Source organism: Balaenoptera acutorostrata, chromosome 20 (assembly GCF_949987535.1).
Source record: "Balaenoptera acutorostrata chromosome 20, mBalAcu1.1, whole genome shotgun sequence".
Lineage (NCBI taxonomy): Eukaryota > Metazoa > Chordata > Mammalia > Artiodactyla > Balaenopteridae > Balaenoptera > Balaenoptera acutorostrata.
The window spans coordinates 21568022-21593790 of NC_080083.1; the positions used below are offsets into that span (position 1 = coordinate 21568022).

General features: G+C 40.4%; 1 protein-coding gene across 1 annotated transcript in view; it reads left to right on the top strand.

Annotated features, from left to right (window-relative positions):
* The first annotated feature begins 7505 nt into the window (after positions 1-7505).
* TAF15 (TATA-box binding protein associated factor 15) overlaps positions 7506-25769 on the top strand; it is a 29790-nt gene continuing 11526 nt past the window's right edge. Inside the window, exons 1-7 of the mRNA XM_007190201.2 lie at positions 7506-7644; positions 14147-14186; positions 15685-15736; positions 15819-15903; positions 15986-16088; positions 17752-17945; positions 19363-19483. Of these exons, the coding sequence (XP_007190263.2) occupies positions 7638-7644; positions 14147-14186; positions 15685-15736; positions 15819-15903; positions 15986-16088; positions 17752-17945; positions 19363-19483 (602 nt within the window). The 5' untranslated portion in view covers positions 7506-7637. The remainder of the gene's footprint in view (positions 7645-14146; positions 14187-15684; positions 15737-15818; positions 15904-15985; positions 16089-17751; positions 17946-19362; positions 19484-25769) is intronic.

Consider the following 25769-nt stretch of genomic DNA (forward strand, 5'->3'; position numbering starts at 1 on the left):
AGGCGCTCCTTTGGGCAGATCAATGAGAAAAAGGCGCCCTTCAAGGGCTCCGCGGCGGGCAGAGTTGAGGGTGGATTTCTTTGTAAATTCATGCCCCCTCTCCGCCGGTGCCCTTGTGCATATCTATAGGGAGCTTCTCTGCCTGGAACGGAGATGGTGGACAAGGCCTGGGTCTTACCCTCAGAGAGCTTTCAGTCTAGCGGGCAGACTGGAACCAAGGTTCTCAGCTAAGGACAGAAGAGGTGGACACAGCTACAGATTCAGGCAAAGTCCTGCAGTGAACCTGGGGGAGGGAGATGCTGAAGGGCTCAGCATCTAGAAGGGTTGCTAAATCTAGTACAGTAGCTTGAATATCAGATTAACAACAAATAATTTTTAAGTATAAGTATGTGTCAATGCAATATTTGGGACATACTTATATTAAAAAATTATTCATCGTTTATCTGAAATTCAGGTTTAACTGGGCATCCTCTGTTTTATCTGGCAATCCTAGAGAGTGCATGTGTGTGGGGGGGGGGCGGTGTCAGAAGGTTGCAGTTATGACATGGCACATGGTGCCCTTGACTAATAGATGGATTTTGATAGGCCAGATGCGGCTCTGCTTTGGGGCAGGAAGCTCTGAGGAGCACCAGTTGGTAAGGACACCGTGGGCCAAGTTGGAGTCAAACCCAGGTTTGCCAATTTGTTCTCCAGGGAGAATCTTGCCATCCCTTCCTCCAGCACATCCCTGGAGTTTCTCCATTTCAGCTGCACTGGGAGGACAGGAGAAGGCAGGAAGCAGGGGTTCTCTGGAGGGCTGAGTGTCTGGAAGGAGACAGGCTCAGCCACCCAGAGAACTGACCCTGCCTTTCTCTGCATCCGAGGTTAGCTCTGGTCCAGGGACCTGAAAACTAGCACCACTATTGTGTTCGACAGTTGACTTCCTCTGCTTTCCCTTTGTGTCCTTGGTTGGATTATTTCATCTCATCCTCACCTCTCCCCACTCCATTTCTGCTTGTGAGTGCCTGCAAGAGTTTATGCAGAACAGAGCTTCCTTTGCCCACACACCCACCCTGGGCTTCAACCATGCCTCTGTACAGGATATGTCTATTTCCCAAAAAGACAGTGTGTATCCATGGTTAGAATGTGGGGAGCGGGAGGATTCAGTTCCCTGACCACCTATGAAGCTTACTCGTAAGTCCCGGAGCACCAAATTCTGTGATCTTCAGGAAGCCTGGGGCCTACTCGCAGCTCCACAACTGACTTGCTGTATGTTTTTACTTCCCTGGACACATCCCGAGCCAAATCACTTTGGATGATGTGAAGGAGGGCTGTTTGCCATTGGCAGGGAGACTGAGAAGGAAAGAGAGATGAGAAAGGCAGGGTAGTTTATTGGAAAGAAATCATCCACAGCAAGGGTATCAGAAGAGTGATGGGAGGAGAATGGCTTTGGAGCACAAATCCTCAAAGTAAGGACCAAAGATTACCCACATCCAAAACAATACTGTGGTGACAAGTCCCTATATTAATCCAACAGGGACTCGTATCTTCCTCTGGTGGGAGTGGGGGTGGAGGTGGGAAGGAGGAGTTGGAACAAATAATAATGGTTAATACTTGCTGAGGAATTAACATGCACCATGTATGTGCTATGTGCCTTACATAAATCATGTTATTGTATCTTTGCAGTTTCCTTATGAGAAAGCTACTATTATAAGCATCCTTATTTTACAGATGAGGAAATTGAGGGGCATGGATTTGATACCTAGTCAGAGAACTAAGATCCCGCATGACTCACAGCCAAAAAAAAAAAAAAGAAAAAGAAAAAGTTCTTACTTAGGGTCGTACATTAAAGTCAATTGTAGATTTCATTTTCTAAAAATGTGATTCTTGGATACCTGCACTGAATCACCTGGAGACACTTGTTAAAAATTCAGATTCCTGAGTCCCACTCCAGACCTGCTGGATCACTAAATACTAGATACCAATGTTTAAGAGGAGGGACTTCCCTGGTGGTGCAGTGGTTAAGAATCCGACTGCCAATGCAGGCGACACGGGTTCGAGCCCTGGCCCGGGAAGATCCCACATACCGTGGAGCAACTAAGTCCGCGAGCCACAACTACTGAAGCCCGTGGGCCTAGAGCCGGTGTTCCGCAGCAAAGACAAGCAAGCCACCGCAATGAGAAGCCCATGCACCGCAACAAAGAGTAGCTCCTGTTCTCTGCAACTAGAGAAAGCCGGCGGGCAGCAACGAAGACCCACGGCAGCCAAAAATAAATAAATAAGTAAATAAATTTATAAAAAAAAAGTTTAAGAGGAAAATAGCTCTAGGTTTTCTGGGACTCTGGCTCTCTCCTTCTCTCCCTCCCCATCTTGGCTGAGCAGGTTCCTGACCCAACTAGCTGGCAGTCCTCTCCACAGCTCCTCTTCAAAGAGAGCTGCTTCCCCTCCCTCCCTCCTCCTAGACTGGGGCTCAGTTTAGATCCACAGTGCCTCCCAGCCCTCCCAGAGTGCACAGAACTTCTGAGGAACTCATGCCAGGGCCTGCGCAAGTTGCCTGCCCAGGGGAATAGTTGGCCGCTGCCCAGTCATTCGTTCCTCCCTGACAGAAGGCAACAGCTGGCCGTTGAGTCCTCTTCCTGACCAGGACCCCTTGAATCAGTCAGGATGTGTGGACCTGGACAAGGCCCCTCTGGGCCTCAGTTTCTCTCTTCATAATATGAGAAACAATCAGCTTTGTCTCTGCCCCTTCCTTCTCCCCAGGAAATGTGCAGAACACAAAGTAGATGTTATCAGAAGGAATTCTGAGCTCTGGAGAAAAGCACTAATGGAATGATCAACCTCTGAAAACCACAATGATAGGAATAATCAGAGGAATAATGAGGATGTGAGATTAGCTTGGGAGGGCTGAAGAGGAGGCTTTCTCCAGAGATGCGACGACTTTAGCTGTGAAAATCTGGATTATTACTGACCATAACCTCTGTGCATTTTAAGCTGTGATTCAATTTTGGAAGCCCTGACTTTCTAGCAACCACCTCCACCTCTGGAAGAGAGATCTCCTCTCTCCAGAACAGGTGGACGTGGTCTCATCAGCCTGGGTCACATTCACAAGTATACCTCCCTTTCTACCACCCTGTACATACACACCTGCCATGTTCCTAGGGGACTGGAAGAAGCAAGAAATTCGGAGCGACACAGACCGTGTTTGAACCTTGCCTTTTTCACACTCTGTTGACCCTTACAAGTCAACTAACCTTTCTGTGTCTGCCATTTAAAATGAGATAATAATAATTCCTGCCTTTTCTACTACCCTGATTTGCTATGGGGAGCAAGCTAGACAATTAATTTCTGTTCAGTCTTGTCAAGTGCTGGGGATTGTGTGTGCAGACATAAGCGACTTGCATGTATTCTTCACATGGGTTTCACACTCAAATGCACTCATATCCACACGACATACACAAGCCTGTCCTGCCCCAGGACAATTGCATGCACACCTACCTCAGCCCAAGCAATGCTTTCTGGCTCAGAGCCGCCCCATCAACCCTAACCCTCATCACAGTTTGCAGGGCGTCAGCCTCTTCTGGTTTGTTTTTTACTCACACCAGGACCCAGGGGACTTGCCAGGAACACAATAAAAGGCTGGCCAATCTGGCCCTGTGCCCCACTTCCCTTCTACATAAAGGCCATCTAACCTCCAGGCATTTGGCCTGAAAGGCCGGGCCAGGACCTGTTCAGCATCTGTGGCTTTGCTTAAAAGACCTGCTAACAGGAAAGTGTCTGGTTCCTTTCCACCCCAAACAGGAAGTGCCTGCCTCTGTCCAGAGGACAGGGCAGCTGGTCACTCACAAGGAACCTCCTCCCGCCCTGCCGCAGCGGAGTGTCAGTCTCCCCTCCGTGGGAGGCTTGCTCTCTAGGGAGGCTGGAGGTGTGGGGCTCCAGGGACCCCTCTGTGGGGTGAGGGTGGGTGATGAGGGCACCTGGCACAGAGCAGGCCTACAGTGTTCAACAAATACTCACCAAACACTTACTCTGTGCCCTATGGGAGACATAGGGAAGTCCTGGACAAGGTTTTCGAGCTTGAGGAGTTTCTAGACAAGTCATGCCAGTTTTTTCATCATTTATTTATTCATTTATTCAAGTTCCCCCCCCCCCCCCTTTTTTGGTGCCTACTGTTTCAGGTGCTGTATGAGGCACTGGGGGTTCAGAGATGAATGATGCAACCCAACTACAGAACAAATTGGCCTCTAAGCAGGTAGGCAAGCCTTGAATTATGTGGTCCAATTGTGAGTTCCACAGGATTTTGAAAGAGGCAAAAGATCACTGGGGTCTGGTTTTTACTTTGTTGGGAGTAATAACCTCTCCCTGCCCCCTACAATCTGTTCTCAAGATAGCAGCCAGAGGAATCCTGGTAAAATAGCTCAGATCCTATTGGCGCTCTGATAAATGGCTCCCTCTGCTGGTTTCCCTTCTCATTCTGAGTAAATTCACAGTCCTTGCGGCGTCCTACAAGGCCCTACGCCAGTGGTGGACGAGTTGGGAAGCCAAACAGGGTGGAGGCAACTCAGAAATGATCAACAGCGAGAAGACTCTACCAACCATAGGCTGGAGGGATGAAGGGAGGGGTAGGGTTATGGAGCCCAAGAGCCAGGGTCACCAAGGGAAACTGGGTCTCTGGAGAAGACAGGTGCTGCCTGAGACACCTCCTGTGGCAGACAGAGGGGGGGTGGGGGAGGAGAAATAACCCTTGATCCTCCCTTTCTTCTACCACCTAACTTCCCACCGAGATGCTCCCTGGCCATTCTAGCTGGAAGCTACCGCCTAAGGGATCTCTGAAATTGAAACCAGCCTGCAGGGGTCAGCTCCCCAAGTGAGGACCCGAGGAATGGATCAGGGGCAAACAGACCCACTACTAAGACCTTCCCAGATGCATTCTGCTAAAGCTGATGTATGAAAAGTACCTGCTGTCTTCCCTAAATACATAGCGTGAGGGTTAAAGTTTGTGGCAGATAATCATCCTCGCAAAAGCCTGGAAGGCAGGAGGGCACAGGAGTCAATCTGGAGTCAGTTTGTGGTAGAGAAGGACCCTTGGAAAGAAGCCCCAGAACAATGCAGACCTGGGAGGAGTTCTCTGTTTCAAGTTTGGGAAGCCACCGCAATGAGAAGCCGGCAATCGGCAACGAAGAGTAGCCCCCGCTGGCCGCAACTAGAGAAAGCCTGCGTGCAGCAACGAAGACCCAACGCAACCAAAAATAATAGAATAAATAAACTAAAAAAAAAAAAAAGAAAAAAAGAGGAAGAAAAACCTAGAAATCGTGTTCCCTGCTCCCCCCACTGGCAATAACCGAATTCTCTCCTGCACATCTCCTCCTCTGGGGTTGCCTTCCTCAATACGTACACTGAATGGCTACATCGTTTTTAGTCATGAAAGAATTTCTATTACTTTAGCCTTGCTTATTTGGACCTGCCTAGAGAGCTCTGTGACCCTCTACCTCTAGAGCTGAGCTCTCATTTACTGCTAGTGTAATGAAGAGAGATGACCTCATGCCTCTTTTTCTGACCTGAAGGCAGTAATTCTGAACTTACCCCTCCACCTCCAGCCCAACCTGCTCTTCCTCCTGTTCCCTATCACAGTGAATGACACCACCACCTGCCCACTTGTCCAGGTGTGAAACTCAGAATTTACCCAGGACTTCTCGCTTCCTTCTTATTATTTTTGGACTTCTCACTTCTTTTCCCACCCAAATTGGTCACCAGATCTTGCCCAGTCTACTACCTAAGTATGTCAGGGATCTTTTCACTTACCTCCATCCCCACAGCTACAACCCAAGTCCAGGCTACTATGATCCCTCACCAGAATTATTGCATTGGTCACCTAATCGGTCTCCCTGCTTTTAGGCACCTCTTATCTCCAAACATTCTTCATATTGCAGCCCGAAAATGCAAATCTGATCTTTCTTTAAAATCATCTGGCAGGAGTTACCCACTCCTTCAATAAAGCACAAACTCTAATGCACTTTACAAGGTCTCAGCTCTTTAGCCCCCTAATTTTCTGTCTTCATCTCCTACCACACTCTCCTCGTGGGTAAACTCCAAACATATTGAATCACTTTTTAAAAAAAAATTTATTTTATTTTATTTATTTATTTTTGGCTGTGTTGGGTCTTCGTTTCTGTGCGAGGGCTTTCTCCAGTTGGGGCAAGCGGGGGCCACTCTTCATCGCGGTGCGCGGGCCTCTCACTGTTGCGGCCTCTCGTTGCAGAGCACGGCTCCAGACGCGCAGCGCAGGCTCAGTAGTTGTGGCGCACGGGCTTAGTTGCTCCGCGGCATGTGGGATCTTCCCGGGCCAGGGCTCGAACCCGTGTCCCCTGCATCGGCAGGCAGACTCTCAACCACTGCGCCACCAGGGAAACCCTAAATCACTTTTTTTAAAAAAAGTATTTGTTTATTTGGTTGGGCCGGGTCTTAGTTGCCCGCCTGCAGCATCTTCGTTGCCACGTGTTTAGTTGCGGCATGCAGTATCTAATTTCCTGACCAGGGATCGAACCCAGGCCCCCTGCATTGGGAGCGCGGAGTCTGAACCGCTGGACGACCGCGGAAGCCCCAAATTATCAAAAACACTTTTCCCCACTTAAGAAGTGGTCAGCTTCAGCACATCACCTATGGTTTGTCTCAGATGTCACGTCGCCCTTGGGGAAAATGTCCTTGTGTGCTCTCTGAGCTTTGATAGCCTCACCTCAGACTCGAGAGCTCGAGCCCCCTGTAGGCAGGGCGACAGAATAGTTAGACCCACAGGCCGGGTTACCAGGATTCCAATTCCACATTGGCCATTTACCAGTAGTGCGACCCAGGGCAAGTGAATTCTGCCTTCTCGTCTGTAACGTGGGAATAGTATTTCATCAGTCTGTTGTGAGAATTAAACGAGATGATGCAAGGTGCCTGACGATTAGAATTAGCTATTATCCTAGCATCGAAAACTAAAGCTCGACCCCCTACCCTGACACATCCTCAGGGTCCGGTTTGTGTGTGATTTCGTTTTAAGGCACACGTTTGTTCCAGTATCACCTTGTAGTCTATCTGTTACTCGGCAAGTTAGTTACAACAAACCGGGAGGCGACTTGGTCCCGGAGTTCGTCACGACTTTCCGGCCCGGAGCTCAGCAACTCCCAACGCCCCCAGGTGGCTCAAGCCTTCTGCAGCCCAAGCGGAGCGAACTAGGACATACCGTTCGAAATTTCCTTTTCTAACCATATAACCTGCGTTTATAAGGCCTCTCCTCTTTCGCTTCCTAACCTCGAATTCTATTAGATCCAATGAAGTGAAAAAGGACTGTAATCAGGACGTACCGGGTAGGTTCAGTCCCCTCCCCCATGCCGATCACGGCAGTGGTACGGCCTCTCCACAATTCCCTCTCAATAATGGTACCGTCCGCGGAGGGGGGAACGGGGATTCTGAAGTCCTCTGGTTTCTGGTCTAGCACAGAGCCACCCCTCGAGCCGTGGCGTTGTGGTACCGCCCGCTTCCCTCTGATTGGCTGCCGAAGTCCCGCATTCGGGGCCAGCTCGCCGCGCCGCCCTCAGTACGGCTCCGGCCGCAGCGCCGCTTGGCTCTGGTATTCCTTGTTCTCGGCGGGTTGTGGGGGCTCTGCGCCGCGGCCGTTAGTCATGTCGGGTAGGTGACTCCCTCAGCGAGCAGCGGCAGCGGCGAGAAGGGGCCCGGCGGGGTTGGGCCGTCTTCCCGCCCATCGGAGGGCCCCGCGGGAAAGTCTCCGGCCCTGAGGGAGGCTGGGGTGGGGGGGGTGGGGAGGGCGGACGCTGCCGCCGCCATGTTGGACTGGAGGGACGCACGCTCCCAACGCTCTCCGTCTGCAAATCCCGGCGGGAGCTCCTCGAGCCCCCTCCCTCTTGGCCCTGTCCTTGGAACCCGAGGCGACGTGCTGCTCCCGGGGGAGGGTGTGTGAATCGGGGGGCGGAGGCCGCTACGCCATCGCAGGGGCGGGGGGAGCCCGTGATTAGAGCATCGGCCGGAGAGAATCGGTGCTTCTGGTTCTCCGCTCCGCCTCAGATCTTTCAGCGAGGCCTCCGGCCAGTCATCTCGCCGCCTCGTCCCTCAGTTTCCCCATCCGTGACGTGGAGCTGGGCCTTCCTGACTCACCCATTCATCAGGTGGGGGCCTTGACGCTCTGGGAGCCCTTTTAAACGACGTAGCCTGACACGAAATCTTACATACATGTCGTCATTCCCTCCGCACCAGCTTCCCGGATTCGAGATGGGGGTGCTTGCGTATAATTCCTCTTCACCCTCCTCTGTCATCTTCACCTCTTCAGTTGTTTATCTCCTGCACGAGCTTGAAAGTGAGCCCTATCTATTATTGATGGGCTCTTGTAGGTCCCTGTGGCATTTACTTTGAAACATACAGACCAAAGGAAAGGCAGTCTTCCATCAAGCACTTAAATTGACAGAGGCACCCCCGTTGCGTGGAAGAGAAAAAGAGGCCTTGGTCTTATCAGGACAGCCCGTTTAGATCTTGCGAAAGCAGAATATAAAGTCCGGGACGTGGGTCTGCTCTTGATTTAGCAGTCCAAGCTGCCACACAAGGCCCTCTGTTGTTGGGCACATCGCAGGCTGCAAAGAAAGACCCGGCTCTCCACTTGCTAAGAACCAGCATGAGAATGACATGTTACTTTTCAGGTGGAAAAGCAGAACACGTCCCGGAAAGCCCTATGGTTGGGGTGAAAATGACTGCTGGCAGAGTATTTTACATTTTTTTAAGGGAGAACCTGTTGATACTAAAAAAACAAAAACACAACCACTCCCCCCCCCCACCCAAGTAATCCAGTTTTGCAGAAGAGTGGAAATATGTGACAAAAAGGAAGCAGCAGGCTGAGAGGAGACCAAATTAGCAAGAATGTTTGGACAGGGGAATGATAAACATTCTTTAGATTAACATTGATGTTAAGCCAGAAGGTTGATCTTTAAGGGGAAGGGGCATCTATCTGATGTAAGAGGCTGTTAATTGCACAGAATTTGTCTCTTTAATTCTCGCTCAAGCAAGAAATAATTTCTTACCCCAAGGGTGACATTGGTACATATTTTACCAGGTGCATAATTTGGAGTGAAGTCTGGTAAAGCTCCATAGAAGTACACTCAGGAGGGTGTGTAACCCATCCGTGATGTAAAAAAATTTTTTTTAAAGATTCTCCCACCTTCATGCAGAAATTTACCATTTCAATGGATACAGTGCTCATTAAAAACCATTGACCTGTCTCGATTTTTGACATAATGATTGGTTTAAAGCAATGGCTTATTTTTGTAGGACTGGGTAGCTTTTATGGAAAGTTATATTTTAGAGGTGTACCGTTTGTAAAATCCAGGATTTTCAGTGAGTCATAATAGTGTGTGAGCTGGGTCATCCATTATCACTGGTCTTCAAAATTACCAAGACAGCACTTACTTGTCATTTTGTAATTTGAGTTTTTTTTAACATCAAAATTGACTTTCATGTCAAAAAGAACTATCTAATAATTGCTTGTTTCTACATTAAGTCAATTAGAGTTAGAATCTTTTAAGTTCTACTTAGTGTTGTTATATACTCTTTGTACATTTTGTAATTTGTGTATAAAAATAATACTTTCGACTTTGTATAAAAATAGGAATAATGCTTTTGACTTGTTTTTGATGAATGTTTAAGTGAATAAATTTAACAGAGCAGACTCTCCCCTAAACAAATAATGGCATTAAGTTTAGTTAAGTCCTTTAAACATTCCAAACTATACTTGTAAATTTAACTTATCAAATTGACTCAGCCACTACAGGTGCCTGACATATAAGCCTAATAAAATAAATGCTTACATAATAAATAAATCAGAGTTGTAAATATTGTGAGTCAGACTCTCAGACAAATGTGAATTATCTGACACCTTTGAAGTTAAAATCAAATCTAATATCAGTTATACATATAAAAATTACGAAGTCAAGAAGCTTCTTTTGGCACTATGGCAGACTAAGATAACTTGTAAATCCTCTGTCTACGAATAACTAAAAATGCAAGAACTTACATACAACAAAGGGTGAGCCCCTGCTGCCAGAAATGAAGTAGAAGCCAGCATGGTAGTCATAGAGGAGGGTGTAGGTCTCATTATTCAGAGACTTGGAGTTTATTGCCCAAATAACTAAGGACAGGAGATGCAGCCTTGAGACCATTAGAGCCATGTAATGGGAACCCTTACATAAAACCTAGATGTTTGAAGGACTGTATCTTCAGTGAAAGAATGAACTAGAAAAACCTTTGTACCAGCATAGGAGATAACAAGGAAGACTGGGCCTTGAGTGAGGGAAAAAAGTTTTTTCCTGAGAATTTGTAACCTGGGACCTGTGCTTCATACAGTTTCGGTGTACATTTAGACTAGTTATGAGGTCCAGGAAACTTCAGGCCAAGAAATTTAACATAAAAATTGGTTCTAGACTGACAGTAACCTTGGGGTTCCTAGTAAAAACAAAGGAAAAACCTTTTCTGAGGAAATTTCAGAGCCTAGGTCACGAGGAATCTTACAGAAAAAACAAGCCTTGTAGAACATAAGTTCACAGTAAAACATTGCAGAATTCTGGAAAACAGTTTGCCAAAATGAGAGTGACAAATGACATTTGAATCCCTAATAGATAGTCTGAAAGCGAGTATTAATGTGTTTAAAATTATTAGAAACCTAAAAGAAGGAATCAACCCTAAGACCAAGACGTGGAAAATGGTTACGTAGATTTGAAAAAGAACCAAGTGTAACTTCTAGAAATGGAAAAAGTGGCTAAGTTGAATTGCAGATAGACCTAGCAGAAGAAATAATTAGTGAGGTAGAAAATAGATATAATTACCCAGGATTCAGTTCAGAAGGATAGAGATGAAAATTGAAATTTTAAGAAGCATAGGAAATAGATTGTGAAGCCCTGTCATACATCTAATATGAGTTCGAGAAGGAGTAAATGGTGAAGAATTAATAGATAGTTGAGAGTTTTCCAAAATTGATGGATCAAGAAGCAGTAGTCTAAAACATGAGACATAATCCATTCGTACCTAGATACATAAATGTGAAACTGCAGATTATGAAATACCTGTGACAAACCTATCAGAGGAAATAGAGAAAAGGTAAGATTGGTAGACTTCTTAAAAGTTTTAAGAAGCCACTAAATGATCTTTGGAATTTAGAGGAAAAATAACGTTTGACCTTGACTTTTTTACGCAAATAAAAGACTAAGAATACCACTTTCAGGCCTTTGCTGAAAGAACTAATAAAAGAAATCCGAAAGGGAGGAGTAGGATGCAAAAAGATACCGAGGAAGCAAATGCAGTAGATAAAAAGTATTGACTGTATGAAATCTAGAGTTTTAAAGTGGAAGCAAAAGATAACGGAAAGAAAAAGTGGAAGCAAAATAATAGGTGAAGACTGTGATTGGCATTATAGCATTAAAATTCTTGTATGCTAGTGGAGGTCGAAGATCATTTTGAACTTTATCAAGAATGCATGTTAAGAATTGAACATACTCTTTAAATTACGAATAGTAACTTATTAAAAGAACAGAATTTGAACGTCTAACTTCCAAAGCAGTAGAGGGGGAAAGGGAGTAAGGAAAATCCAATAGAAGGAAGTTAAGGAGTTGAAAAAAAAAGACCCTGGTAAGTAGAGAGTCTAGTATAGGCTGGTAGGAATAAATAAAAAGTAACAATAATAAAAATATGAAAACATCAGTTGAAAGACAAAGATTTTCACATTGGGAAAAATTGATTTGGATGTATGCTCTCAAAAATGACATACCTAAAACATCAGAATAAGAAGTGTTAAAAGTATAGAGATAAAAAAAAAAAAAGTATAGAGATAGAAAAATATTAATCAGGCAAACATCAACCAAAAGGAAGATTGTTTAGTTACATTACCAGTCAAAATAAAGTTTGGACATTTTTAATGATAGTCTACATGTAATGTTAAAAGGAAATTCAAAAAAAAAAAAAAGGACATTCACCAGGAAGCTGTAAATCTGTATGTAGTTTTATGTGCTTTAACAATATGGCCTCAAAATGTAGAAAGCAAAAAAACACTCAGTAAAAGAAATTGACAAATACAGAGTCAAACAGGGAATTAAAAAAAATTTAAACATACTTCTCTGTGTAATTAATAGATCAGGTAGACCGAACATGAGTAAGAATATGAATGATAGAACTAACAAGCATCATCTTACAGATTTACAGAATTCTTTCAACATTTAGATAATACAGTTCTTTTCAAGCACATAGGAGACATTTATGCAAGTGGAAGTGTTTACCAAGGGGAAAAGCGAAAAACAGCAAATCCTAACAAATATCTGGAATAGTACAGAAAATACCTTTTCTGGCTGCAATGGAATAAGAAGACAAAACCACAAGGAGTATCAAAACCCTATACACTTGGAAATAAAAGCGCCTCTGAATAATTCATGGGCCCAGATACAAGGCTCAAGTGTCAAGTACTCATAATGAGCAGTTGTTTAAAATGCCATAAATAACATTTATAAACTGATTTTCTCTGGTGAATGTAAAACATCTACTTTCACTAAGAGCTGGACTTGTTGGTCAATACGCTTATTTTTATATTCTAGAGTTTTAAAGTCAGCCAGCTAAAGAAGTCAAGATTTACAGTTTCAGAGAGCTGAGGTGACTGGGTTAAGAGCTCTGATACTTATTAGATTTAAGCCAGGGTCATATGACATATGTGATGTGTACTTCTATAATTTTTGCCTGAGCCAAAGTACAATAAGGTCTCGGACTCCACTCTGTCACTGGGAGAACCCACGTCAGTGCCTTGGGACATAATTTAACTTAAAGCTTCATGCATCTCCAGTGTATGTATATTTGTTTTACTCATACACCCCCTCCTCCCAGTGTAATCCTTTTTAGTTTCTCAATTGGTTGAAACTAACTTCCTTTGCCATTTGATAGATGCATCTAATCTCTTTATGATCCAGTTAGATTCTGTATCCTTTTCATATTTTTCTTATTTGGTTAGTTACAAATCTAGTCATATTATTACGGGCAGTGATGCACAATTTTTTTTTTTTATCTCAGGTAGCCTTATGTCCACATTCATAAAAGAAGTAGTTTGTGTCAGGATTTCATTCAATATTTTAGTAGTTAAGGATTAAAAAAATTCTTGTTCAGTCTGATTGGAGATCTCTACTGTAGAAAAGTGGCAAATTTGATGCCACCCACTTATACAGCCAGTGACAGTGTTTTCATATTGTAGCTTTATATGAATGGAATGAAAAAGTCATTGATGTGATTTGATATTTGGCGGGTTTTCAGAACTGTTCAACAACAAATGGTTTTATTCAGATTAGATAAGGTTGGGCCTAATAGCAGTTGAAGACTATCAGTCATATTTTTGCAGTTGAAAGAGTATTTCATATGATATTCTTCTCTTACTCATCACTAATAAAATTAGGTCACTCATTTGAGGAGAAGCCTAAAGCCTCTTCAAAAATTTTTGGAATAACCGACATTTTAAAGTATTGAGAAAAGTTCACAGTTCAAATTATTATTATTTTTTTGACATATATTACTCAACTCATGCCTTCCTTGGTAGTTTTTATTGCCAACAAGGAAGCTAGAGGTAAGTATTGCTGAGTCGGTATATACCAAGTGGCTTAGCTGCTTTTACCAAGTCTTTGGAGATCTTTTTGTTGCTGCTGACAGCCAAAGCAATCCAATCCAATACAAGGGAATGGTGTATATGTTAGGCTGGCAAGGATATGAAGTAAATGTAATCCTGGGGATTTATCTTAAGAGTGTGTATTTTCCCCTTTTTGATCTTGATTAGTTTTTTAACAGATGTCTTTTTGTATATAAAGCTTGAGCTTTTGAGTTTTTGTTAAAAGGATGGGTTTTTCACTGACTTTCTCATTTGTTCACTTTGGTTTTTGTGACCATCAGGACATGTTTGTAGAGTAGTTGTTTTCAAAGCTGTAGTTACTGTAAATAGCTAATACTATTGGCACAGATTTTTCCTTGCACTGTATTTTTAACTTCTAGTTTTTCTTTGTGTAGTTAATTTTTATGATATTTTCTTATCACATTTCATCTGTAAGAGCTAAAGTCAGCCTTTGAGGGAAGCCTAATTTTAAATAAGATTAAAAATTCTTTTTATGTGTTTTAGATTCTGGAAGTTACGGTCAGTCTGGGGGTGAGCAGCAAAGGTAAAGTATACGTACATTTCAATAATACCATGAACGAGTAGAACTGAGAAAAAAAGATAAATGTAGTCAGGCTTTCCTCTTGAGATTTGATATCTTGACGTCTTAAAAGAGTTAAATCTTAGCTTGTGAAGGGGAAAGAGTCAGCCTATGTACATAGGTGCTGTAAGATAGTTTTCTTTTTTTAAAAGGCTGTTTGAATCAGTAAATATAGGTGCCCCCTAGAGATTAAAACAAATCTCATAGGTATTATAAAGATTGTTTTCCTTAAGAAATTATTTAGAAGAAACAATTATTAAAAGGATTTAAGTATTTGAACTATAACAGCTTAGAAAAAGCATTTAATTTTTTTGATTGTATATGATATGCTAAATGTGTTTTTTCTGGAGTGGATTTTCTTGAAGCACTATGATAGAAGTGTTTAGCATTTTAAAAATCATCCTCACCATGCTCACAATAAACAGAAAAGTCAGTTTTTATGTGAATGTATACATGCAGTAGGATTCTCTTGCTTACCAGAAATACAGCCTTCACTTGTACTATAAGTGTTTTGCAGCTCAGTGTGAGATATTCGGAAGAGCATCTCAGATACCTTCTGTCATCAAGTTTTAAGCTTCATGGAAACAAAACTGATTTGATTTTTTTATTCTCATGGGATAGACCCTCATAGTAGGCAACTAGCAAATGTTTATTCAATGAAATATGTTTTATAAAGTTAAGAAATTCTGTTAGCACTTGATAGCTCTAAAATAGTAAGATTTTTTTGGCATATGTTTTATTTTTCTTTGGTATATATTCAGAAAGTTTGTTTCTGACTTGTTAAAGCTTATATGCGCTAAAATTAAAGAAAGTTCAACTCTGAGAAAGCTGCATGTATTCATTCATTCAGTCAACAAACTATACCATCCTATGCTATGACACTGGGGATACAATATTCTTTCGTTCTATGATAGTATTCTGAAGATATACATGCCTCTCATTACTGAGGCACTAAAAATTGGACGTTTAGTGCCACACTGTGCCTTTTCTAGGATGTTAGAGGCAAATTTAAGGCAAATGGTAGGAAGAAATTAATCTGTCAAAGCACAGCTAAATTGATTAAAGCTCTAACTTAAAGAGTCATTATTTTTCTGCTTCAGATATTTATTATGGGTTTTGGTACCATGTAGTCACTCCCCTCCACCCCCAGCCTCCCACCCATCCAAGCATAATTCTCTTGGAATTTTCTAGCTCTGGTGAAGTTTTGTTTATTTGTGGGAGATTGTCGAAGCAAAACTTCTGGTGTGTGTTTGGCATTTAAGAGGTCTGGGAATGATTTCATTTGTGTCTTTGACAGTCTTTGGTTATCACCTTTCAATTTAGACTCGAAGAGGTAGGTAGATCGACAGTTTCTCAGGAAAGAAGCTTGTATTTGAGTTGAAAGTTGAAAATGAAGATAGGGTTAATTTAAGCTTTTAAATTCTAGCACATTTCTTTCAAGTAGTACACTTTTCTTTTACAGTTATTCTTCCTATGGGAATCAAGGCAGCCAAGGTTATGGACAATCACCACAAGTAGGTTAAATATAAATTGAGTTCTTTATAAATAGTTTTAATCTTAAATATGCAATGAAACTTGTATTTGCCTAAATTTCAGAGCTATTCTGGCTATGGGCAAACTACTGATTCTTCATATGGACAGAACTATGGCGGCTACTCCAGTTACGGACAAAGCCAGTCAGGTTGGACTGATTTGTTAAATTTGCTGTTTTAGAAATTTAAAATCAGAACCTTTCCTAAATGGTATATCCATTCAATCTTTAGGTTATTCACAGTCCTATGGTGGTTATGAGAGTCAAAAGCAGAGCTCATATGGCCAGCAATCTTACAATAACCAGGCACAGCAAAACATGGAATCATCAGGAGGGTAAGGAAACAGTAAAAGTACTGAGGTGTTGGGAAGTGGAAATAACACTTTGGGTATTAAACAGTTTTCACTAACAAAGTCCTAGCTTTAAACTTTTATTTTTTTTTTCCAGAAAAGTGTTGATGGTGTATGAATTTCACAGTTTTGTGTTATAAAGAATGTGGAAGTTGTCAATATTGATATTTGATTCTTATGATGTGTTATTTGTACAGTTAGTTTAGCTGTAAATGAATGCACATGATTTAAATGTTAAAAAGTAAAATTTGGACCTCTGCTTTATACCTGAGATGAAATAAAAACCTGCCTATAAAAGGAGACTTATCAATGCTTACTTTTTATTTCCATTTTATTTTTTAACCATTTTAATGTATTTAATGTCCTTCTCAGGGACAAAAATATTAAAGAAAAAAGTGCCAAAATCTATGCACGTATTTCAAATACCCTAAAAAATGTTTTAATTGTTAATATAGGTAGGTTAATATTAGCAATTTTACAGGTATTATATATTTTTTTAGAATTTTCTGATTTGAGGAGCCTGTACTTATTAATTTTAGTAATAGCAACTTACTTTTTACTGTGCTTTACAAAGTACACACGTAGGGAATACTATCCAGAAAGCGTGTTACATTAGAAGGCTCTTCAAGCCTGGTTAGTTTTAAATTTAAGGAGAATCTTTTCATAAGGATGCATTTTTGGTAATGTGACTTATAAATGTGGACGAAAGAGAAATGTTAGATTTGGTGTAACAGTCATTCTAAAGTGAAGGTCTAGGGTTCTGACCTTTGTGATGTGCTTTGGGTAGGGAGTTGGGGAACCGATCTTTATTAGATTGTTTTGATCATTTGATGCAGAATAAGATGTGACTATTAAGTTGTGAGGCCATTTTTGTCCCCCCCCCTTCTCTTTGAGTAAACATTAGAACTCAAATCCAATTAAGTGTTTCTTTCAACATTCCCATCCTGAGAGCAGGTAATTAATAGTCATATTTCTCAGAACATACTTAGAATTTTCTTTTTGAATTGCAAGAGAAAATAAAGCAGTCCCATTTGGTAGTTAGACTTTGTTTCAGTTAAAAAATGGCATCACAAAGCAAGTTCCTTCCTCTTACTCAGCAGATTAAAAGTTTGAATGATTTATTGCTATTTTCTAAAATTTACTATTATTGAATATGCTTAGAAGAATGTACTAAAGATAAGGTTCTAAAGATAAGAAAATAGTCCCCAAAATATTATTAAATAATACTGTTGTTAAAACTGAGATAGAGCCTTTTAGTGTAACTATTAAAAGGAGTCAGCACTTGCTGTATCATGTTTGTTAAAGAGTCAGACATATTACCGTACTTCATGTCGTCTTTAATTTTTTTTTAATTCAAGGAGATGATAAAAACCATAGTGATTTTCTTGCTTCTCTACAGTTTTCAAAGGTGTGTGTGTTTTTTCTCATAATGTGACACCTCTTCAGTGATAGTAGAACTGTTGTTTGAAAGTCATTCCATTGGTGATAAGATTCTATAGATAAAAGAGCTAAATGATTCCTACCAGAAAAGGGTAGTAAATGTGGATGAGGTCTAGCTGGGCAGGCCTCTTATAGCGATCAGTCTCAGTCAGCCTGATGCAGTAACAGTCCTTCTGTAAAATCGCTCAAGTTCTTGATTTCTGTTTAGCCAAGGTGGAAGAGCGCCTTCATATGACCAGTCAGACTATGGTCAACAAGATTCATATGACCAGCAGTCAGGCTATGATCAACATCATGGCTCTTATGCCGAGCAGTCAAATTATGATCAGCAGCATGATTCCTATAATCAAAACCAGCAGTCCTACCATTCACAAAGGGAAAATTACAGCCACCACACACAAGGTAAGATATGCTGACCTCTATTATTTTTCCTTTTTTCCCTTCATAGAATTGTGTATTGAATTTTGTATTAAAAGACCCACAGAGGATTTCAACTGTTTGTAAGAATTCAGAGTGACCCTGAACATATGTTCTGTCTCATGTCCATCAAAACTAGTTTATTAGATTGATATTTCTGAACTTCTTGGAGACTCCAGATGGTCACCTGATTTTTTGCTGGCTGAGTTTTTGAATTTCCTTTGTTGTCTCAGTCAACTGATCATTTGACAATGCTGCTGCTACCTGTTCTTTTTTATAATTTAATTTAATTTTTAAACATTTTTTATTTTTTGGCTGCACCGCGTGGCATGTGGGATCTTAGTTCTCCGACCAGGGATCGAACCTGTGCCCCCTGCAGTGGAAGCACAGAGTCTTAACCACTGGACCTCCAGGGAAGTCAATGCTACCAGTTATCTTGGTACTGGTGCTGTATGTGATTTGAGGAAATTATGATCCTATATTAGCCTTCTCTAACCTCATCTAAGAAGGACTGGTCATTCTTTCTTTTATATATATCACTTTATATATATCATGATATTTAGGAATCTGACCAGCCATGAAAATGAATGCTTCAAGGGCAAAGGTCCTGCCTTACTCATTTTGGTACCTGCTCGATAAATATTTGTTGAATAGTTGAATGAATGAATAAGTGAATGAGTAAGAGTGGAAGCTCATTCACTGAATATCTTCTTCAGTGAATATATTCACTGAATATCTCAGTTTGAAAATCTAGTTATTCCTTGTCTGTGTTTGATTTACATTGAAATATTTTCGACATGAAAAATATAATAACTTTTAAGATTAGGGTATTCTTTTAAAGTATTGATTGATTGATTGATTGATTTGGTTGTACCAGGTCTTAGTTGCGGCTCGTGGGCTCCTTAGTTGTGGCAGGTGGGCTCCCCAGTTGCGGCTTGCCAGCTCCCTAGTTGTGGCATGTGAACTCCTGGTTGCGACATGCATGTGGGATCTAGTTCCCCGACCAGGGATTGAACCCGGGCCCCCTGCATTGGGAGCGCGAGCCTTAACCACTGCGCCACCAGGGAAGTCCCTAAGATTAGGGTATTCTTTTAATTTATTAGAGTTCTGTACCTAATGTACTTTACTCAGACTACTCCATATTACCATCACATCAAATGGTGATATCCACATCACCATTTTGCTGTCTGACTTTGGTAGAATGGAATTTGACACACATATAATTCTCATACATTTAATTCCAGATGGTGTTATGATGACTTGCACTTGAGTTTTGTGCACGTGTGCCATTTTCTGAAGGTCGCAGGCGACCTAAAGAGCTATTTAAGATTATGTTGTGGAAAGCCTTTGTCGGAAGTTTCAAGTTGTTTATGTATGTATGTATTAATTTTCTTTTTTGTAGATGACCGTCGTGATGTGAGTAGGTATGGAGAAGATAATAGAGGATATGGCGGGTCACAGGGAGGAGGTAGAGGGCGTGGGGGATATGACAAGGATGGAAGAGGTCCTATGACAGGATCAAGGTAAGTTTTTAGGTACAGATGTCTACATTTCTTCTCTCTTTTTTTTTTGTTGTTACTTAGCTGGTTTGATTCCATCATCTGATTTAGTTAAGAGGCCTAAAAAAGAGATTATGTTGTAGAGAAGAGGACAGAAATTCGAAATTTATTTTCAGTCTTAAGATGTCACATAAATTACCTCAAAATAGGCTTTGTTAGCCATTAGTTTATGTGGTATATATTAAATGCCAATGGAGAAAAGTCCCCTACTATGGTGTGGTTAAACCACTTAACTATGTTTTTCCTGCCAGAGCTATTGACTCTAAACTCCTTTAAAAGATGACTCTGGGAAATCCAAGTGTTTTATATGTAGAAAATACAAGGTAAGTTAATTCTAGATTGGAAGGTGGAGAGGCTGTTCTTTAATCTTGAATCCCCTTGGGAAGGGAAAATATTAGGAGGCAATAGCAGATTATAAAGTTGGGGTTGGCAAATGAGAGAAAGATTTTATGTAACTGAACTATTTTGTCCCCATTCTTAAGTAAATAATTATTGAGATAATTAGTGCAATGTCACATACCATTGCGTATTTTGTCTAGACTAAGCTGTGGAAAAGGAATGACTTTGTAATTCAGCTTTCCTTTTCTCCATTGTTAGTGTTATCAGGTTTTGGTATTTATGGCATATGTTATGAAAGGTGGCTTTAAAATTACTTTCAAATATATGTGTAAGTTTAGCGCTTTTGCTCTAAAAATAGGAATGAAAAAGTAGTTGACATTTATTGTCCTCAGATGAGGTTTGTAGGTTGCACATTTCGTGTGTACAGTATACAGGCTTAAAAGATAATTTGTGTTCCTTGGGAAATGAAATTGTCAGCCTGTTAACTGACGATAATGTATAAATACCAGGTCACTCTTTTGCTTCTTAGGGACTGATTGTCTGTTCCCTGAGGTGACCTGAGAAAATCAGTTACATACAGCACTGTTAATTTTTCAAGTGAGCCAGGAATTTGATCTCACTGACCTTCTGTCTGTTTAGTGTATAGTGCTTTCGTCTGGCAAATCTAAAGTCTAAACATATTTGATAAATTTTTATAAGACTTGAACATTAAATGTCTTTTGATTGATAGCCAAAGTCAATAGATTAAGGTAAAACAAGTATATTGTATGCCTCTTCATTATCATGTGGATGTAAGTGAACAACGTAGAGTGGTGCGGTGCTTACTCTCTACCTAATAGCCTCCTTGCCTCAAACAGAATCCCAAACAAGATAACTAACAGGTATATGTCATTTTCCGGTTAATATGTTTTAGATAATTGGCTGCCTTGGGATGCTATACGTTTTACAGCATATCATAGGTTTAATTTTCTTCATAAGGAAGTTATAATTATATCTATAGATTATCTATTAAACTATGACAATGTCTGACTGAGAATGGTAGAACCCTACTTTTCAGGAGGAGGAGGGTAGGGAAGTCTTTAAAAATATGTTTTTGTTTTTGAGAGATGACTTATCTTAGAATCAGAGTTGAAAGGACCTTGAGTGATCCTCCTGCTAAAGGAGGGACGATCTGTATCTTAACCAACCTGGGCGTACCAGTTTTAAGCACTTTGATAAACCTCTTTGGCAACATTTCAGTATAATTTTTGTCCCAGGTACTGAATCATGAACTAAGGTTTTGATTTTCAAATCTTTTTATTTAACTTTAGAACCTCTTCAAACAAAATCTTGTGTAGAAGCCCAGTATGTATTAGGTCAAAATGATGGTGATCTGGTTCAAGTCAGGGTAGGGTTTCTGGGGGAGAGGTCTTACCCAGTTGCTGTCTGTATACTCCCTCCCTCCTCCCACCCCACCCCCTTAGCCAATAAATGGAATGTGTATGAAAGGCCTTTTTAAGAAATTTATGTGGGTGATTATACTTACTCTCTATATTGGATGGGCAAACTTTTTATGTGAAAGGCCACATAGTAAATAATTAAGGCTTTGCAGGCCATGAGGTTTCTTTTGCAACTGCTCAGCTCTGCTCCTGTAGCACCAGAGCAGCTATAGACAATATATAAATGAATAAACATGGTTGTGTTCCAATAAAACTTCATTTATGGATACTGAAATACGAAGTTCATATAATTTTCATGCATCACAATATCTTGTTCAGGATGTGATTTTTAGCTTATTTATAGGGGTGAAGTGTTTCAAATTAAAAAAAAAAAAAAAAAAGCCCAGTTTCAGGGCTTTTTTCCCCCCTACACTTGGTTTTACATTTAAGTACCCAAAATACCCAAACATTTTTTGTTAGTCTTCATCAACACTCCCATTTGTGTTTGTAATCATCTTACTTAAAAATAGCAAGGTTGAAAATATGATCCTTTTAGGGCTGTTAGAAGAAAATCTGGCATTAGTTGGGTTTATAATTAAAGAAGGGGCACAGTTTGCAGGTGAAGGTGGGATGTGTGGTAAAGGATATGACATTCTTAGACTTAAGTTGTATGATTGCTTGACTGCAGGAAGAATTCAGACCAAAGGAAGCTGTCAGCTTTCCAATTTTGGGAGAGAAACCTGAAGACTATAGGGACTGTAGGAAACAGTGTTTTTCTTTGAAAAAGCAGTTGCAGCAAAAAAGACTGAATTTCTAATTGTCATCTAAAATAGATCAGTGGCCTCCTACTGGACTAGAAGCTTAAGGCCATACATGTTCTCAGTGTTTTTAACTTTAGCATTGTGCTGAATGCATGGCAAAATTACTAGAACTTTATAGGTAACCATTTTCCATTATTAGCATGTCATCAAGTTAAGTAGATTTTTTAGGCTTTAATATCTCAAGTCTCAAAAAAGTTATCTTGAATTTTGAATGCCTTCGTGTAAGAGTTTTTGAATAGCTTTCTTAAAAACGTGCATGTGTGCTGGTGATAGTCTAGCCAGTGCTGCCCAATATAAATATAATGGGGGTCAACTGTGAGCCATATGTGTAAAGTAAAATTTTCTAGTAGCCACATTAAGAAAAGTAAACAGCTGAAGTTAATTTTGATAATATATTTTATTTAATCTAACATATCACAAATATTTTATGTAATCAGTATAAAAATTATTGAGATATTGCACATTCTTTTTTTTCATACTCAGACTTTGAAATCCATTTTGTATTTTACATTTAGAGTACATCTCAATTTAGACTCTCCATATTTCAAAAAGTCAGCAGCCACATATGGCTAGTAAATGTTGTATTGGACAGTGCAGCTCTAGAATGGTAGATTCTTGGCCTTCTGAAATGTTGGTAAATTACTAGTATGAAAAATCAAACACAGAACAGTTTTTAAAAAACTAATCTTTTTCAATATTTAGCTAAGTTCCTTTTTCTCTCTGTGTATTGAATTTTCTGGGAATAAAGATTCCTGTATTGTCCTTTTACTTCTTGGCAGTTTTAGTCCTTGAATATAGATATATTTGGATTTTTAAAAATTAAATTTTGGGAATAGAGATTCTGTCAAAGTATATTTTCTTTCTTGACAAGCACCTGAAATTAAATCTGACTGTCGTCTCTAAATATGTAATGCTGTAACAGTGAAAGAACTCTCAGCGTCTACCCTAGAGTAGGCTGCTCATTGTGGTTTTGAACTTGGGACAACGATTTCTTTGGTTGAGTCAAGAATATACAATTGATTTTCTTATGCAGGGGGCACTCAGCCATAAAATTTGAGTGTTCTTATATTATGTCTCTACTCTAGTAAATACCTCTACTTCTTTACGTTAAAATGTCCTTACTTCAGGAATTCTTTATGTATACAAGTTTGCTTCTTTTTCTGGGAGGAAAACAAATTTGTTGTGGCAACATCTTGACTCAGATGTTCACATGCCTTTGTGTCTTAATTTGCTAGTGGGGCCTTAACTTAGTTTATGGAAAAGGGACGTGTAACTTGACTGCAGATTTGAAAGAAAGATTCTTAACCACAGGCCCATCTTCTGTTAACTGATTTAATAGTGGTACTATTTGAGGTTTATTTACTGTGTTTAATATAATAAATTTCCTAGTAAGGAACTGTAATTAATTAATATGAAATTTCTTAATAAGGAAAGAGAAAAGCGACTGAAACATTGGAACTTGAAAGAAAGCCTCACATAGAATTATAGGTCATGTAGACCAGTGCTTCTCTAACTGTAATGTACATATGAACTCCTTGGGGATCTTATTAAAATGCAGATTCTGCTTCAGTAGGTCTGGGGTGAGCTTGCTTTTCTGAGATGCTCCCAGGCTCTGCCTTTGCTGCTATTCCATAGACCACCTTTCAAGTAGTAAGGATGTAGACCATTACTTTGCGAAGGAGGAAACTGAAGCCTAGGGAGAATTACTGACTTGTCCAAATTTTCAAGATTGATTAGTGATAGTTAAGACTATACCCTGAGGCTCTTACTTTGAAGACTAGTAATTTTTCGAATGTTTTATGGGTGTTTCCATATTTACGGCCATTGTGTTTGAAGTGTTCAGCTGCTGAATTTTCAAAGGAGATGCTCAGTAATGATGACTTAAGTTAAAATGCCGTTATATGGAGGAATAGGAAATTATAAACGTATTCAAGTGTCATTTGTTTTATATCCTTTATATTTTACCAGGGGTGTGTCCTTTTTTAAAAAATTGTTCAAAGTTATATTGCTGGCCAGAAAAGAAATTTTAGGAACTACTTGATGTATGAAATTGCATATTTTCCCTCCATTGTGGCCAGATAAACAATTTGGTACTTGGTTAAGATGGCAGCAGAATAATTAAGTGGTGCCTCTTCTAGCACTTACTTGTGAAAATTTCCTATTTAAATAAAAAATACTTTATCCTGGGTACTTTAACGTCCTGACATAGGAATGTGGGTTTAATATTATTATTTTTTTAAAAATTTTATTTATTTTTGGTTGCATCGGGTCTTTGTTGCTGTGCGCAGGCTTTCTCTAGTTGGAGCGAGCGGGGGCTACTCTTCGTTGCGGTGCGTGGGCTTCACACTGCGGTGGCTTCTCTTGTTTCGGAGCACGGGCTCTAGGTGTGCGGGCTTCAGTAGTTGTGGCTCACAGGCTCTAGAGCGCAGGCTCAGTAGTTGTAGCACACAGGCTTAGTTGCTCTGCGGCATGGAGGATCTTCCTGGACCAGGGCTCGAACCCCTGTCCCCTGCATTGGCAGGCGGATTCTTAACCACTGTGCCATCAGGGAAGCCCGATTTAATATTTTCACTAGGTCTTTTCATTTGTAGAGTTCTAATGATCATATTGAAGAAACCTGAGATATCTTGTTTCTAATAAGATTTTTAGCAATTTAATCTCAGAACTCTGTTTGGCTTCCTTTCCTTAAAGAGTTAAGCTATGATATATAGGCCATTTAGAAGTATGGGTTGGTGGGAAGGCTTGGGTGATGTTCTGAAAGATAGGTCTTAGACACTCAATAGGAAACTATATATATGAAAGACCTGAGCTTCGCTTTGTCTGCATAGCCTTGAAATAGTGTTATTCTCCTTTTTAGATTTCTTGGGCATCAAATAAAAATTAATGGCGAGTTAAGATGCGTGTGTCCATACCTATGCTAGTTGCAAGGGAATTTGTTTTTACGTCAAGGTAGTAGAATAGACTTGTAAAGAAAAAATTCTTTCTCATTTAGTCAGAGTGGTTTTTCTCAGGATGGCTCAAGAAAAGCCATCTAGAGGGCAGGGTTATTACTAAAGCAGAGGCTTTTAAGCAGTGAAGAGACATTATTATATTGGATTAGTTTCTTGGGTTATAGTAGAAGATTAGTAGTAGTAGAAAATTAGATATCACCATCTGAAAACTTTGGGTGTTTTTGTATCCATGTCAGCACATGAGTCTTAGAGGATTACATAATTCAGTTAAGAGAAACAAACTTTCAGTGTATGAGTATTTAAAATGTTTCTTGATAAGAGAGATCTTAGATTTCTTACAGAAAGCTATGCACACAAGGGCAATTGACTCGCCTGGCAGTGGAAATTGCCAAATAAAGTCATTTTCTTGTGGAGTACGTAGCGTTCTGTCTCTGATATGGTCTACTGATTGGTGTACAAGAGCATTTGGCAGCATGAATTTCAGTAGTTCTGCTGTGAAGAAAGCTAGCATGTCGCAGTGGGCATGGAATAGGAGGGCAGTTTAAAGTTATGCTTTCTTTTAGTGCTCATTTTACCAGATATCTGAATGATTTGAATTTTTAAGACTGCTTTCATTCAGTCTCACTTTTGTGTATATTTGTACCTCACTTTTTTCTTCATCTCATAAAACCCACCGTTTGCTATCACAGTAGAATATAGTGCTCGAGTTTTTACCTCTCCC